The sequence below is a fragment of the Terrapene carolina genome, unplaced genomic scaffold, assembly GCF_002925995.2.
Source record: "Terrapene carolina triunguis isolate 2854851 unplaced genomic scaffold, T_m_triunguis-2.0 Scaffold236, whole genome shotgun sequence".
Classification (NCBI taxonomy): Eukaryota; Metazoa; Chordata; order Testudines; family Emydidae; genus Terrapene; species Terrapene triunguis.
Genome location: NW_020664587.1, coordinates 9,820,783 through 9,837,896, shown reverse-complemented (window position 1 = coordinate 9,837,896; position 17,114 = coordinate 9,820,783). Strand labels below are relative to the sequence as shown.

Sequence of the window (17,114 nt, the reverse complement as noted above, 5' to 3'; positions counted from 1 at the left end):
GTCGAAAGGCCATTCAAGTTAATGGGAATCTTAAACCCTTAGTCTCCCTGCCACACAGAACCAAAAGATGATCCCTTCCAGGGCAAATCTGGAGCAGTACTAAGCACCTTGGACTCCGGCTGAACTCTATGAGAGTTGGAGATGCTTCGTACTGCTCAAGGCTTTGGCTCTAGCAGCACATAACAGCCGCTCTCCCCACCCAAGCTGACTGCTGCTGGCAGGCTGTGGCGTGGGTGTCCATTAACAGGCAGGGAAATGGCCAATACATGGTTACATAAACTCCTCGTTCATTCCAAGAGAGGGAGGAGGAGGAGGAAAAATAACATGGTACATTTTCCTTGCACCTTTCATCACAAAGGGTCCCAGAGCGCTTTGCCGGCTTTACATGCACTGGAATCATGCTACCTACTGTCAAGCAGCAGCCGTCTCTGGGGGGAAAGTAACATGAACAGAGTCTGTCCAAACAAACCACTTTTATCCCCAAAGGAAACTGGGCTTCCAAATTCAGCACCTTAAGCAGCTGCCTGCAGCAGGCTCCTCTGGAAGGAAAGAGGAAGGACTAATAATATCATATAAGCCCCAGGCTATATCACCTCCTCTAAATCATATAGTAGAGAAGCTAGGGGTGACATTGTACACCACGCCATCCATCTTGAGGCAGAACTACACCCTGGCGTCAATGGGGAGTTGTCCTTAAAAACGGATGGCACGTTATGGCCCTAAATATTTAAAACCTATGCAAAAGCAGCATGCATGAGGAGTGTGCCAATGAACACCCAGAGCTAACCCCTGCCTCCTTGTCAGGGGAAAAATCCTGGGCAAGATCCTCAGCGGGTGTGAATCAGCACAGCTCGATTAGCTTAATGCAGCTGTGCTGATTCACGAGATGAGGATCTGACCCTTTGTACACCTCTACCTCGATATAACGCTGTCCTTGGGAGCCAAAACAATCTTACCATGTTATAGGTGAAACCGCGTTATATCGAACTTGCTTTGATCCGCCGGAGTGCGCAGCCCCGCCCCCCCGGAGTGCTGCTTTACCTCATTATATCCGAATTCGTGTTATATCGGGTCACGTTATAGCGAGGTAGCGGTGTATTTAAAAATAATCCATTGCTCCTCTCTCCCCACTCACACTCTAGATTATGTTTTTTTAAAAATTCATTCAGTTTCAGTCACTAGCTTCTCACCACCCATGCTGTTTGATTTGATATTTCCCTCAGTGTGGGCAGCAAAACTAGGTCGGTCAGTTTCCCTTTCTGTTTATAATCAATTTCCCTTTTCATTTACCCCCCCTCCCCACCTCCATCCCTTTGCTGTTGGGTTTCCAAGGCAGAAGGGAAATATTTCAATCGTAAAATAAACAAAAATGTTCTGAGTGAAATTAAATTACACCTCTACCCCGATAGAACGCCGTCCTCGGGAGCTAAAAAATCTTACCGCGTTACAGGTGAAACCGCTTTATATCGAACTTGCTTTGATCCGCCGGAGCGCGCAACCCCGCCCCCCCGGAGCACTGCTTTACCACGTTATATCCAAATTCGTGTTATATCCGGTCGCATTATTTTGGGGTAGAAGTGTAATGGAAACTGATTGGTTCTTTTCCTATTAGGATTCTTTTACTCCTCCCCCTGCTGTCCCCGGCATTCGTCCCCTCATTTTTGTGAAACAAATCTTACATTTTGGATTTACGGGAGGTGATTGTGATCCTCGGTGCATCCTCCGGGAAAGCAGAGGTTTTCTTTACCTTCACTTTTGGGGAAACCAAGATTCTAGCCCACTGTGCTCTATCCTTTGTGCTGGTTCCGATGGCCTTCACTGAAGTAGGTCTGTACTCCAGCTAAAGAACTCTTCATCCCCACTCAAGAATCTCTAGGATGCCAGGATGGCCACCAGGCTTCGCCCTGCTCTTGCCTCCGACAAATCAGAGTTGTTATTATTTGCACTGTGACACCATCTATAGGCCTGAATCAGATAGCAGGGCCCCATTACGGTGGGCTTTGTACATGCAGGTAAGATGTGGGTTCCATCATCAAATCCAGAACAATAGGTATCCGTCCTTTATCTCTTGTGAATTTTCCCCTAGAGATTCCCAACCCCTGCCGTGTGGCGCAGTACTGGCACACCAGACTTTGGCTGACTGATATGCCTCTTACCTTGCCACTGTGAAGAGCTTCTCTGACGGGCCTCAGAGCAATGTCACTCCCTGTTTCTATTTGTCGACATGCTCTCACTCACCTTGGAGTTTTGGCTAATGCCAAAATCTAGTTTTTTGATGGTAACAGCAGCCCACACTCTAGGGCAGCTTAGAAACCACTCCTGAATCAGAGAAAGGGACCTTGGCTGATAGAACTGGAGAATGGTCTATTGATGGGGTACAACTGAGCTAAAAGACTGGGTACCCCACCAATGACAAGGCCCTCTCTGGGCTCTATGATCAATTCTCCTTGTATGGAAGGTTATTGGAAGCTGGCTCTTCGATGGCGTGTTTCATCCATAGATCTCAAAGCATTTTACAATCAATGAATATTATTCCCATTTTATAGAAGGGGAAACTGAGGCCCAGAGAAGTGAAGTGACTTGCCCAAGGCCAGTCAGCCAACCAGTAGCCGTGCCAGGAACAGAACCCAGATCTCAGTACTAGTCCAGTGCCCTATCCACTGGACAATATCGCCTCTCCTATGATAAAAAAAACAAAAAAGAAAGCTTAGATACATGTTATGAACAATATTCTCCATCTTCATTTAATGCACACTTAAGAGAGAAGAAAATACAGTTTCTAATATATGCACCATTTTACAGACGATACCATTTAGACTGACAATTACTACAGCAGCATTAGTACCTCAGGTAATTCACAGGAGGGGCTTCTGAGAGTTTAACACAAGGAGAGAGATTTTCCTTTCATTGTCTGAAACTAGTGCAATGTAGTTCAGGTGTAGACAACAAAGTGCAGCCACACAAAGTGCATGGGGTGTTGGTAGGAGTCAGAGGGGACCAAGGCAGGTCTCATGTGTGAAAGACTTTCGGGAAGAAATGTATTTAGAGGAGGGATTTGAAGGGGCAGAAAGAAAGGTTTGAGACCTGTCAAAAGGGGGCTTCTAAGCCAAGCCACACCCCACACCTGCTTCTGTCCAATAAGGCATCAGTTTTCTAGGTTCCAAAATCGGTTCTAGAGCAGCCAGGCGCCCCAGTCTGTTCTCGATGGTGAGTTCTAGACCAGAGGAGGGCCCAGTCTCTGGGTTCCATGGCCAACCCTCGACCAGTCAGGGCCTCTAGTCTTCCGGTTCCAGCATGAATTCTGGACCAGCGAGGGCTCCATGTCTCTGGATTCCATCAGCAGCTGCATGATTTACACGTGCCTTTTGCAGAGTTATTAGAGTTGCTGATTTAAGGTGAAGCTACTATCTTCCTGGTATGGAGGATGCCTAACATCCATGGGGACAGACCAGCAGACAGTGTCTCTAAAGGCTGGAGATGCAGAGAGGCGCCTCTGGAATCACCGAGTCACCAATGCCTTCCAGGAGATTATTCCACTGATCAAAATCTTCCTCCAGCCCTAATTGGGGAAGAGAGATGACGAAAGGATTACTCCATGATTACTAACTGCTGGCAAGGCTCAGCCACATGCATTACGAGAAAGAGCCCCCTGGCCCCATTAGCTGTGCTAGACAATGGCAGGAGCTGATGAGTATAGTATACATTAGTATATGTGCGTAGCTCTTCCCATAGGCCACGAGGCTAACCTAGCCAAATGCACTTGGCTTTGCCTTGACAGAGGAAGCTGAGGGACCTATGCTAAGCCCATTTTACAGGGCACTGTCATAACACAGCAAATAGACTCTGCAGGTGTGGGGGTGGTGTGGGGGTGATTTTTAATGTACCCCCACCCTCTTCCCCCCATCCGTCATCTGGCATTCTTGTGGATTGCCCACACAGCAGGATTCTTCCAGAGGGGAGTCCCTCAGTTGGCAACGTGTTTGGTGTAGCCTAGGCAGTGGGGCTTTGCAGACACCCCCGTGAGGTTAGGCAGTATCATTATCGCCAGCTGTACATGGGGAAACTGAGGCACGAATGGAGGTGAATTGATTTGCCCCCATTCACAAAGTGAGCAGCTGGCAGAGCCAGCAGTGCTTTGCTTCCAGCCCCATGCCAAGTCCATTCGACCAGACGGCGTAGCTAAGGTTTTCACAGCACCTTCCCAAAACTCATGGTTTTGCCTTTAAATCTGGCACTAACTATTGAAGAAGGCCCCGCGTAACACAGCACAAGACAGGTCACTACACCCCCTTTAGGCTCTTGAGAATCTTGGCCAGCTCTGTGTATAGGGCAGGAAGGAGGCTCTCCCCAGAACACCACGCCCACACATTGGCTAGCGTGGTCACCACCCAAGCGGGACAGAAATCCTTCTGCAAGTATCGCCTCCTCCAGACTATCAGCCCCTCCTGGCCAAGGAGGCGAGAGCCTCAGCTCAGACGTCTGGGTGGACAGAGGGCCCCGCTGCACCATCCCAACGGAAAACATTTTTCTGCCTAGTGCCGTACTCAGATGTTTCTGCAGGAAAGCAAGCGCCGCCCTGTTGGTGATGTCCAAGCCTGCGTATGGGTCCAGGGTGCCTCTGGTCTGGAACAGTCTGTTCAGGAGATTCCCAGCCAGAAAAGTGAAGTCAGTCTGACTCAGATGCACAGATCCCCTGGAGAAGGGAGAAGCAAACGAGTCCTTTGGAGACAGGGATGAAACGCTCTCATCAACGACTGGGTCTTGCTAGCTTTACAGCCCTGGGTTGGGTCTACACTGGGTTTGGGAATCTCCCACTGGTGGAGACACAGATGGTGCATCAGGAATCATATGACCCTGCTCACAATACAGCTAGACAGCCTGGTGGCAAAAATGCCAGTGGCCATGTGAGCTCTGTCTTCACTATGCTCACTAATCTCCAGTGTAGTCACTGCTGGGAGATCTCTCAAAACCACCTAGGATAAATCCGGGTCCCATGGGCGCTTTGCCATTGACTTGAATGGGAACAGGACTTCAGCCCCAGGGCAGACAAGGCCTAAGTAACACAATCCACTGCCCGCCCTGACTCATACATCCATAGGCCAATAAATGCACACAACTCTCTGTAAGCACATAAGACAAGATCCATGCCTGAAGAGCTGCCCATCTAACTGAGACAAACAACCTGTAAATTAAAGGAAAGCCAAAGGAGGAAGAGGTCCTGTCGGAGGGGAGATCAATATGGGGAAGGTGCTGGTGTTGGAGGTTGAGGAGGAATTTGTAGGAAGGTTTCTTGGGGCGAAAGAAAAGGGAGTAGCAAAAGGCAGAGAGCTGAACGTGGGAGAAGGAAGAGTCAGAGTGAGGACTGGGCATGGGACACAGAGGCGAAGGAAACATGAGCTGAGCTGTCAGCAGGAGCATGGCTCTGAAGGTGAGGACAAGAAGTCCAAAGCGGATGCAGACAAAGGTTGCTGCACACTAGTGGGACAATAAAACTTAACACAGAGTGAGCAGTGTTATGGGATTGTTCGCGCGCTGGTATAATAGTAACCCTTGGCCCGTATACAGCACTTTTATCTGAAAACATCAAATCACTTTACAAGGGATGATAAATAGCACTACCTCCATTTTAAAGGTGGGAAAACTGAGGCACAGAGCGGGGCCGTGACCTGTCCAAGGTCACCCAGCAGGTCAATAGCAGAGCCAGGACGAGCACTCCTGGCTCCCAGACTATTGCTCTACCACTGCCCAGACCCAGAGTGCGGACTTACAGGAGGGTTATGATCTTGGTCTGCCTGTTTCTGGAGCTGAGTCTCTTCATTTTGGCGACACTTTCTGCAGTCTGGAATTTCTCCGTGTTGATAAAAAGCACCGGCTTGGTCACCTTGTGGTAGAGATCATTCTTCAAAGGGAACATCCAGGCATCGAGAGCAACGGCGCATCTGCAGCAGGACAGAAGACAACAGGTAACTCTGCTGCTCTCTAAAGCCGTCTATTCCCATCTGGCCTGTTTCTATAAATGCATCCCCAGATCCTTGCTGCAAGTTTTACTGTTTGTTTAAAAGCAGCATCTGCCCAATACTCACCTAAAATGGTCCTCTTTAGAAAGGGCTAGAATTGCCGTTGCTCCTCCGAAAGAGTGGCCCATTACAGCGACTTTAGACAAATCCACACTCTCCTGCAACGAGGAGGAAAACTGTAAAGAAGCCAGTCCCCAAACCTCACTGCACAAAGCTCCTGCTGGGGAAGTAGTGACCTCAGGAAAAGCCAGCTTGCTACAGAGACTCTAAGCTGCATTCACCAGGGGAGTAGCTGTTAGAGGGAGTAAGGGCATCTTAGGGGTGACCCATGAAGTTCCACATCTCTCTGAGGCAGGATGCATTATCCCCATTTTACAGATGAGGAAACTGAGGCACAGAGTGGGTAAGTGATTTCCCTAAGGTTACACAGTAAGTCTATGGCACTGCTAGTAACAGAACCCAGTTCTCAGCTCCCAGTCCCGTGCTCATTCCAGACCATGGTGCTTCTCTGATTTGGAACCCTTATTTATCAGCGAGTTCCTGTTACGTTCTGAATCAACACCTTCCCTATTTGAGCAACAGGCTGATCAGCTCAGCTACAAGCCTTGCTACAAGCCACTGATCTTAGCCACATTCTTTGTCCTAAGGAGCCTGGGGACACAGTATTAACCTAGCTCCATTGTGTCCTGAAAACACACGGATCTCTCCTGCAGCGTTGGGTGACACTTGTGATGCATGGCGCAGAGGATCAGTGCAGTGCAGCAGGAACTGGTACTCTGATCACAGCAGTGGCAGTATTCAGACAGCACCACAGAGACGATGGGTGGAAAATAAAAGAACACAAAGGGCCTGTCTACGCTTGAAATGCTGCAGTTGCGGTTGTAGACAATACCTATGCCAACAGGAGGGGTTCTCCCACCAGCGCAGGTAATCCACTTCCCCACGGGGCAGTAGCTAGGTTGGTGGGAGAGAGAATTCGTCTATCGACCTGAGCGACGAAGCTGCATCAACCTAACTTTTCCGTGTAGACCGGGCCTTAGAGTGTGTCTACGCTTAAAATGCCACAGCAGCATGGGTGTAGAGACTCCACTCTCCTGAGAGAAGGTAGCTAGGTCAATCCAGCATTGTCTACACTGGGGGTTAGCCTGGCAGAACTACGTCTGTCTGGGGTGTAGATTTTTCAAACCCCGGAGAGACGTAGCTACGCCGATGTAGGTTTTCAGCATAGACCAGCCTGTAGAATGAATGTGCTGGTACACAATTCTGCAACAAGGGGCACCATAGTGCAAATCCCCAAGCAGCAGATGCAGTAAGTATTTATAAGAGGCTCCGTGGGAGGCCCTGGAATGGGAGGCTGAAGGGAAGAGAAGTACTTGATCACTAAAGAATACCTTCTCTTGCCAGTCTAGGAGCAGCACTATTGGGCTCTGGGGGGGATCAGAGTCTCCTAAAATAGATATAAACAAAATATAAAGAGGGGGGAAAGAAAGAAGAGGATAGTGAGAAGAAAGGAAGAAGAAAAAATGGGGAGGAGATGGAAGAGGTGCAGTTAAAGGGGACAAAGAGAAAAGGGAGGAAGGGCGAGGAGAAAAAATAAGAGAGCAGAGGTGACAGAGGAGATAAAAAGGAAATGAGGGGGTGGAGTGGTAGGACAGGACAAAAAAGGAAAATGAATCAGGGGCTTAAAGGATTCTGGTTCTGCAAGTTCTATCCCCACGCCTCCAATTCCAGGAGGGCAATCTGCAAATTTCACAGAACCAGGCCTGTTCCTGCCAGTAACAACACCTGCAGGGGCAATGAAAGGAAGGTGTCGGGTGGAGGAGAGGCGGCTGCTATTGCTGGTAGGAGATCAGGTTAAAATAACTGGCCAGCTCTGAAGGCCACCCTGCACGGGTTCCAGTGAATCCCTTCATAATCTGCCCTGCACAAAAATGTCTCTCCGCTGCAACGCAAGAGTTGGCTGGAAATACCTTCAGTGCAGACAGATCAAATCCTTTGTGCAAGACATTGGTGACAGCTTTGCCGCTGCTGATGTCCTGCACCAGCCTGAGCCCTCGCACGCACTCGTTTGCTCTTTGATGAACCTGTAACAAAAGTGTCCCTGGTTAATTCAACCCCTTCTTTCCTCCAGGCTGATCAAGCATCAACACAGGAATGATGATAATATAGCATAATAATGTGCCCTCCCAAAACGCCCTTTGTCTAAGCACATCACAGTGATTTGCAAAGATTAATAAGTCTCCTTACACCAAGTGAGGTCAGTACGTATCATACCCCTTGCATGCACACACGGAAAGTGACTTACACTACTTTTACCTCTGTGTAACTCCACTGAGCTCAATAGGGTTACTCCTGATTTGTACTGCTTTAACTGAGCATAAAATCAGGCCCTCAGAGACTTGCCCAAGGCCGCTCGGTGAGTTAGCGGCAGAAACAGAATCCAGGAGTCCCAACTCCAGTCTCCGGCTTTAAACCACACTGCCTTTCTTGGATCACAGCAAACGTGGAGACAGAGGAAAATACAGACACTGCAAGAGCTTCCCAAGGGAAATCGCTATAAATGTATTGGAAAAGCTTCTTAAAATCCAGTTAATTTAATACCACAAACTGTTGAAGATAAGCAAAACATTTCCACTATACCAATAAGTAAGGAGGGTACTCAGAGGACAGATAATGTGTTTTGCTCAGTGGATCCACCATGGCCGAACCTACCAGCCAGAGGCCAGTATGAAAGATGGAGAGAGACTTTCCCCAAAGAGGTCCAAACGCCTAATGAGGTTTTAACACACTGGGTCACAGTGAAGGTCTAGTGGATCACGTTGCCATAGATCCCAACGTGCCACCAAAAATACATGCATTGTGCAAAGTCTCTTCCCAATTGGCCGGTATTATATCAGCCTCTGCTAGTAGGTATTTTGACACTCTCTTGATACCCAGCCTCCTTCAGGCTGTTGGAAGAGAGAAGTAGGTTGGAGAAGTTGGATCTGTTCTTCTTTCCCTTCCCCAGCATCCTGGCTACCTCAAACCGTGTGAGTGGGCGTATCTCCATAACACTACACCACCCTCCATATCTGGGTCTTCCTCCAGAGTGAATAAATTCAATGCCTGTCTCTGCTGCTGCAGCCGAGTAAAACTGACCTGTTTTTTTGAGCATTTCAGGGCTGCCCAAAGGGTTGTAACAGCAACAAAACTGACTAGAGTCTGTCAGTTTCACTCTGCCACTATTTGAGCTCCAGCAGCACTGGAGTGGTCTGTCTGCAGACTCAGGAAGAAAGCCCTGCATTGGGGTCACATGTGGAAGGTGTTCTCCACTTGCAGAAGGGCAACGAATGTATTTAACGTGCACATTTAAAGGGCGACCATCAACTTTAAAACAAAATAAAACAAACATCTGTCTAAGCTTAGTTAAAAACTTGTTGTTACAAGTAAAACCAAAGATTTCTATAACTAAGATTGGGGGGGCCGGGGAGAGACCTACTGCAAGTTGTTTTCCCCCCAGTTTGTTTATTCTGGACATTGGACATCACAGCTCATAGTTTCCTATGTATAGTCAGCCTGCTGCCCCTGTTTGTGTGGATTTTTCTACAGTGACAAAGGACAGAAAAACATGATTTTAAAACCACAAAAGCTCGCAGGGGTCTCAGGGGCAGCACCGGAAACCACAATTAATCCAGTTTTTTTAAAACAGGCTATATTTCAAGTTCCCACTGTCCTTTTAAACTCAGCAGAAACTGAGTTTAGGCCCCTCACTTACTAGGGGACTTTCCTACTTGGCTGGGGTGAGCAGGCAATTGGATTTTTTATGCCCTGTCCAAAACAGCAATGGGAGAAACCTCATAAAAAGTTCGAAATCGGAGTGCTGGAAGTTTGGAGGCTCATCTGAAGCTTAGCTCAGCCTCTCTAGGCTGCAGAACTGAGCTGGAAACAAGAACTGGGGCTCAAGAGGATTCAGGGAATTTTCTGTTTCCAGTGAGGCCTGAAATACAGCAAAACCAACCGGGCTGCTTTCTGCCTTGCCCTGAACTCAGACACAAAGAGGCCTGTAAAAGGGCGAAAGGCAAACGAGATAACCGAACGGTTCAGAATCTACAAAACAGGTTCAACTTTAGGTTCAGTTCCAGAAATGGAGAAAGGTCTGGGCAAAGCCAGAAGAGTAAGGTTATCCAAAACCCTGGGCAGACCCCCATAGAGCCCTTCCCCCCTACTGCCCTGTGCTGTGGCAGGCTCCTCCCACCCTGGAGCAACGGTGTGGTTTGCTCTAGTGGTGGGTAAAAGGCCAGGCAACTTCCTCTCTGGTTCTCTTCCAAAGTGATGTGAACACAGAAAATGTTCATAAAACACAGTGCTCCTCCCTCAGCTGGAGACTGTCGGCAGACTTCACTGCCTCCATTGCTCTGACTTAGCATTTTCAAGCTTTTCTTTGCAACCGTGACTGCATTTCTTTTTTTAAATGAAAAGAGAGATTCTGGCATCATCATGTGACACTGGCAACTGAGGCCTAAGCACATGCCCATTGGGCGTACGCCTTAAACTGGCCCGGAATTCAGGTGTGATGGATTTTGCCCCTCCCCAAATTGGTTCGGCCGCCTCCATCCTAAAAACAGCCTTTCCCCGCCTTCCAGGCATTACCTGTGGGTTTCGAAAATGAAATTCCTTCCGCCCTTCTTGGACCCTTCGAAACGGGATCCATTCCTCCTGCAGCGCAGCCTCCAGGGAATCGGACCCCCCAGCCTCTGCCTTGCAAAAGTAAGTTGCACAGGCAGAATGGTCTCTGCGGGAATAACAGGACAGCCAAGTTAAATCACTGAGCAGCTGCCACTCATCGGAAACACGAGGCATGCAAGGGAAAGGGGAATATTTAGCATTCGATTCAGCTTCTGAATGCCCCCATTTCAAAGAGAAGATCAGAGACTGCTCCTGAGTCCTAGGAGGATAATTCATATCACAAGTCTGCTGAATTAATGATCAACCAGAAAACAAAATATATTAGGGGAGAGGGTGGGTGACCACCAGGAAACAGACTGCATCATGCTGTTCCAAAGGGGGTCGCCACTCACCTGTGCTCCAGCGCCATCACCAGAAAGCCACGGGAGGCCATTTCCGCACAGACAGCCGAGTAGACGGCTCTGAAAACACGAGGATGCAAAGGGAAAGCAGAATGAGGGCTTGATCCTCTGGCTCCCGGAGGTGCTGAACACCCTCCACCCCCACTAGACTCAGCAGAAACCCAAGGCACTCGGCACCTCCCGGACTTGCTCTGCTCCTACACACGTTTTGCTGCAAGTCTCCCTGTTGAAGAGAGAGTGAGTCCTAATCTCAGCCCAGCCATGGGAGCGAGGGACTCCTGGGTTCTAATCCCGGCTCTGACACTGACTTCATCTCTGGGACTTGGCAAAGCCACAATCACCCCGTTTTCAAAAGGTGCTGAGCACACACAGCTTCCATTGATCCCAGGGGGAGCTGCAGGTGCTCGGCACTTCTGATAATGGAGGCACAGAGAGGCTCGTGACTTGGTTTCCCCATCTGTAAACCGGGGAGAATACCACCCAGGGGCTTTGTGAGGAGGGGGTAACGTTTGTAAAGTGCTTTGAAGATGAAAAATGCCACGTGTTATTATTATTCAGCGGCTGAATGTTTGGAAAAGCTGCCTAGCCAGATCTATTAGACTGTGAAATAGTCTCTAAAGGGAAGTGGTGGAAGCCCCATTGCTTGAATCATTTAAAACTAGATTGGACAAAGCACTAGGAAATACACAGTAGGGAACCAGTTTCCACTACCCAGCAAGAGGTGTGAGATGGTCTAATAGGATTCTGCTGCCCCAACCATCCATGTTTAAATATGCAGTAACTAGGGATGACATTATACGTCTAGAGTAAGGTACTAAGCTATTGGCACGGTATTAAACATGGATTTACAGCAGACGTCAGGGGCTCTGACAGCCGGGGATCACAGGGTCTCATCCTACAAGAGCAGAGTTTTTGCTGACAATACCATTGTATATCCTGGTCCTTGGCTTTTAAAAGGATTTGCTGTTGGGGAGGGAGGAGGGCTGTAATGGGACTGGGAGCCTTTCACCTCTAGGTCATCAATTTAAATCCAGCGAAATGGGCCAAAGGGGACTCTCGTCTGCTGGCCGTCTAGTGTGAAACAAACTGGTGTGGGCCTCCGGCTAGCTCCTCGTGGGAGGTGTGTCCACGCCGCAAAAGCCATCATCACAACTGGCACCAACTGAATCCCACTGTTGGCTGTCCCAGGACAGATACTGAAGATGGAATTGGCCGTAAAAACTAAGCTCTGCTCTTTGCCCTACAAATGGTCCCTCTAAAACAGAGGTAAGATACTTCGGGCCAGATTCTCCGCTGATGTAAACGGGCAGAGCTCCACTGCAAATGCTGATTTACACCAGCTGAGGATCTGGCCCATTGGCCCAGCAACATGGAGGCAGCTTGCTCTGCCTCTGCTCTGTGCACAGAACTCCAGTCTCCAGCGCTGGCAGCCTGGCATCTCTCACCAGCATTCCAGTCACTTACTAAAACCATGACAAGAGACTTGCTGGGGGGTGGGATCTGGGCGAGCCTCAGCCTGGGAGCACGACACTTTTTAGCCAATCCCTTGGCAGAAATGACTGAGAAGTCCTAACCTCAGTCTGTTGGCTTGCGTGCATTTCAACCAGTCCCCTGCTGACACTGCAGCCCAGCCGAAAGTTCTATTGGCATTATAGGAGAGGCAGCCTCACACAGTGAATACGCCGGAGATCCCTCTCCTCTTTCACCCAGGACCGTGGGAAGTGAGGCCGAGACTCTTACCGAAAGGCTCCCAGGCCATGGGAGAATATGATCAGTGGGTACCTGCTGCCACATGCCTTAAAAGGTCCGTTCCAGTTCACTGGAACTCTGTAGGACCCTGCAGGAAGAAGTGACAGATGTGAGTGGAGTGAGCCAAGTTGTCATAGCGTTACAGCTCTGACTCCTGCAGTTGCGGGGGAGCCCCCACACTCTCGATTGTTCTGGGGTTCTTCAGAATCCTGACCCCCGTCGAGCCTCATGTCACCTTCTGTACCCAGGGAACAACAGGAGATCGACTGGGAGAGGAGTGAGCATCTTCCCACGCCCTCGCAATTTTCTGCACCCAGGGAACAACAGGAGATCGACTGGGAGAGGAATGAGCATCTTCCCAACCCCTCTGTACCCACAGAACATTTCTACGGCACCCTCCATCCCAAAGCGCTTTGTCACCCTGCTGAAATGCCCCGCTTCTGAGGAACAGGACAGCAGCCAAGCAGTACATAACCCAGAATTGACAGGGGAGGGCAATGTTGGATGCCACAGCAAACGTCCACACTAATGGAAAGTGCCAGGGGCTCTACTGTCCACGTGGCTCTTGCCTTTGGACATCTCATTGGAAAGTCCTGCACATGCCGCAAGCTGCACAGGCTGCATTTTGCCTGCTGCAGAGACCCCGATGGGATTTGATCCCGGGTGTCCCAGGGAGTCTAGTTAGTTCAAACCTGAGGCTGTGGCCTCTAAGCCCTCCCCTATGGTGTTATATTATCCAGTCCTCACCCTTTCTTGTGGCTAACCTGTAATCATGCTGCATTAGCTTAGAACATAGAACAACAGCTCCTCTGACTCCGGAGCTAAGGTGGCAGCAGGGGCCATTTTCCTATGACCGCACTAATAGCATGCTGTTCTAACGGCCTCCGGGCATGCGCCCAGGAGGCAGAGAGAGTCTGGGGCAGCCCCCCGGGGGCCGAGAGCTATCTGAAGCCATCAGTCCTCTCACCAAAAGTCACACTGAGCAGCGGGGTGCACCACTTCAGGTTGATGTAGTCGGCCAGCCCATCGCAGTACTCACGGCGCGGGATCCAGAGGGGCTGCTCTGCCCCCTCCTGGGGAAGGCAGGGGTAAAACAACCGGAAGAAAAGCCCCTAAAGAAAAGGAAGGAAGGATTGCGGCACCAATATCACACGGGTGAAACACCCCATCCCACCTAGATCTGAACAGCGAATGTCACAGATTATAAAACCAGAAGGGGCCATTGTGATCATCTGCTCTGACCTCCGGCATCCACCCTTCACACCCTCAATACAGAGGTCAAACCAGGTGATCCTCATCTAGCATGTGACTATCTCAGCACTCGGCTCTTTGGCTATATCTTGGCAACGCTGTCAGTAAGTTTGATTCACACAGCTCCTCGAAGGCCGGATCCACTCCTCTCCTCACTCAGTGCTGGAGCTGTGTGCGCAGAGCCCCCACTGGGCAGAAGGAACAGACAGAATGGAGAGGGGACATACAGGAGGAGCGTGGACAGAAAATGGAGAGAGCAGATCGGAGTGGGTGGGTGGGAAGGAAAAGGAACAAATAATGGAGGAGAAAATGGGTCTCTCTTCCTCTCAGGAGTTAGTGCCCCGTCCTGGAGAACCGGGACCTAGAACACAGGCCTGCCCATTGACCGTTCTGATTCTAGGACCCCACAGACCAGCCAACCCACCCCTCTCTGTGTGCCCTGATCATCTTCCGCCTGCGTTACTGCAGCCAGTGGTTCACATCCTTCTCCGGGACTGCGCCTTATGCATGGAACAACCTCCCCTGTCAGGTCATCAGGGCAACCCAGGTGATTCAAATCCATCCTATTCCATGTTGTTATAGTGAGGCAGTCGGACTACTAGAGTCAAGGTTGAGAAGCTGGCGGTAAGACAGCTGATTTCTCTAAGTGCTCACAAATCCACGGGTATTCAATCGGGTTATATTGCCTGCCCTTCCTCAACTCCACTGGACTTGTATTATCAGCAAAGGCAGAGGAGTTTTGTTATATCTAAAAATCCTTAACGTTCAGCTGAATCTGACTCAAATGGTGCCATCGCTGGACTGTGGCGCCAGGCAATCTTCTCAATATTACCTTTGTTCTTCCTCCCTCTGTTGGTTAAACTAACTTGCATATCTGATCTGAAAATTACACAATAAGCTGTAAGGGAAGAGACTACGCTGTAATGTGGCTGTACAGCACTGAACACATGGGGGCCCTGATTTGCAGCAGCTGAGCTCACCCTCATCTTGCCCTATGTTCAAGCCGGGGTTAGCTGGTGCAAATTCTGGCTTTCCTTCTCTGTGCTTGGGTGCACAGCTGCTGCTACATCAGTGGCTGGCCAGCGACTGCTGGAACTGGGGCAAATTCTCAATGCATACAAGAACTCAGACCGAGGCAGGGACACTCTTTACTTCCACACCTTGTACAGCACCAAGCACAGGGTCATGTTTAGTAAATAATAACTGGAGACATGTGCACTGTCAACCTAACTAGTTTTAAGATGCAGCTTGGTCAGTTTACGAAGGGGATGATATGACAGGAGACAAGACTCAATGACCCAGGAGATCCCTTCCAGTCTTATATTCCTTTGTTCAAGTGTCCAGAGACAGAATTCAGTTTAAGGAGAGACCAAGAATCCAGTCGAGTCAGCGGGAAATGTGCAGCTGTAATCTTCTTGCTCACATGCCTCCCCCACAGCCAGTCTTGAGATTGCCTGCTGTGTGACTCATGGTCACTCTGAAGTACCCCACAGGCTGCATTTGCAGGGCTTGCTGCAAGATCAGTTCCAGCAAAACAAATAATCAAATAGCTTGAAACATCATTGCCCTCCTACCTGCTGATCCTGTTTCACGCTAGCACAACTAATGAGAAGCGAAACCCCGAGCAGCTAGCAGTGCTCATTACTGTACCTTCCGGTTGGGGCCCACCATCACATCCGTGCAGCCCACTTGGTGAGGTCCTTTCCCATGGGGCAGCCTGAGGGACTGCGCTCCCCCCATGCCTTCCTGAGCTGGAGACAGCACCTAGAAAGGGAGAGAGGAGGTTGCAGCGCTAGAGCTGTTTTACCCAATGGCTGGTGAAACAGAGCCAGTTAATCTCACTTCCTTCATCTGTTTCCTGTTGAGCAAAATCCTCAACCAAATCCTAACCTACTGGACTTTGAGAGCTGCATGACATTGGCTGGCGATCTGAGCCATCAGGCAGCAAGAGCAGAAGAGTGAACAAGATTTTATCAAGAACCCAGCGTGACCAGGGCAGTGCAAGGAAGCTGGCCTTCTGACTCCCAGAATTATTATGGGCAGCAGAGGCAAAAATGAACGAATTGTTCCAGCAGGACACTGGGAGCCAGGACTCTGGGTTTTAGTCACCGACTCACGGTGTGACGGCGGCTAAATCATTGTTCTCCATGCTTCCCCTCTGGAAAGTGCTTTGAGCTCCTCCAATGAAAGGAAATGCAAGTGCAAAGTATTATTATTTAATCCTAGCGCCACAGAGCTCAGAGATGGAAAAGACTCCTATCCATCACTGCCGTATCTAAAGAGCCAGATTCTGAAAGGCCCCTAAAGATGCACAGAGACACTAAGCAGGATTCACAAAGAGGACTAGTGCTCAAGTCCTCAAAAGGGTTTAGGAGCTTAACTCTTATTGATTTCCATGGCAGCTAGGCTCCTTTCAGGGTCTGGGCCATGGTGCCTAACTCCCACGGAGCGGTGCCCTATAGTGTGTTTTCTAGCGCTTCGTCCAGTCTCCAAGCCAAGGGGCTTTCACCACTTTCCTTAGCAGACTGCTGCACTGGCTCCAAGGCCGCTTGTAATCCTGAAAGCTTCCTCACCCTGTCCCACTCCCCCCAGTCTCGTGGGCCCTGCCCCACTGGCTCCCCCTGGCTGCCCCTCTTCACGCCCCCCACCTGTGTCACCCTCCAGCCAGACCCCTGCCCCCCCCCCCCCCCCCCCCCCCCCCCCCCCGCCCCCCCCCCCCCCGACAACCGGCCCCCACAGGCGGGGGGGAGGGAGCTGGCGCCGCCCCCGGGAGCTCAGCGGAACCAGCAGGGGGCGCGTCCGGCCTGAGAGGGACGGTTCGGAGCGCGCGGGGGGGGGCCCTGCCAGGGCCACCCAGGCCGGAACTACAGCGCCAGCACCTACCTGGGCTCCCGCCACCCCACGGAAAGACGCGGCTGCGCCGCCCGGTGCATCCTGGGACATGTAGTGTTATTGCCACGCCCAGCGCGACTGGTCCCCAAGCTCAGCACTACAACTCCCAGAGCTCCCCGCGGCCTGGCCTGTGCTCCCA

The 17,114-nt window shown here is 50.3% G+C and overlaps 1 protein-coding gene across 2 annotated transcripts; it reads right to left on the bottom strand.

Moving 5' to 3' along the window:
* Positions 1-2,641: 2,641 nt before the first annotated feature.
* Positions 2,642-16,679, bottom strand: PAFAH2 (platelet activating factor acetylhydrolase 2). Of its 2 annotated transcripts, XR_002908300.1 has the most exons (11): positions 15,734-16,679; positions 13,800-13,944; positions 12,824-12,920; positions 11,075-11,143; positions 10,647-10,788; positions 7,988-8,101; positions 6,084-6,175; positions 5,769-5,939; positions 4,545-4,693; positions 2,846-3,559; positions 2,642-2,679 (listed from the first exon to the last, which is right to left on the bottom strand). XR_002908300.1 is itself a non-coding variant. In XM_024203686.1 (10 exons), exons 1-10 carry the CDS (start codon positions 15,821-15,823, stop codon positions 3,465-3,467), a joined length of 1,164 nt encoding a protein of 387 aa, XP_024059454.1. In that variant the 5' UTR covers positions 15,824-16,679; the 3' UTR covers positions 2,724-3,464. The 2 variants fall into 2 exon arrangements, 1 of the variants encoding a protein (XP_024059454.1); XM_024203686.1 differs by lacking the exon at positions 2,642-2,679 and having other exon boundaries at positions 2,724-3,559.
* Positions 16,680-17,114: the final 435 nt, after the last annotated feature.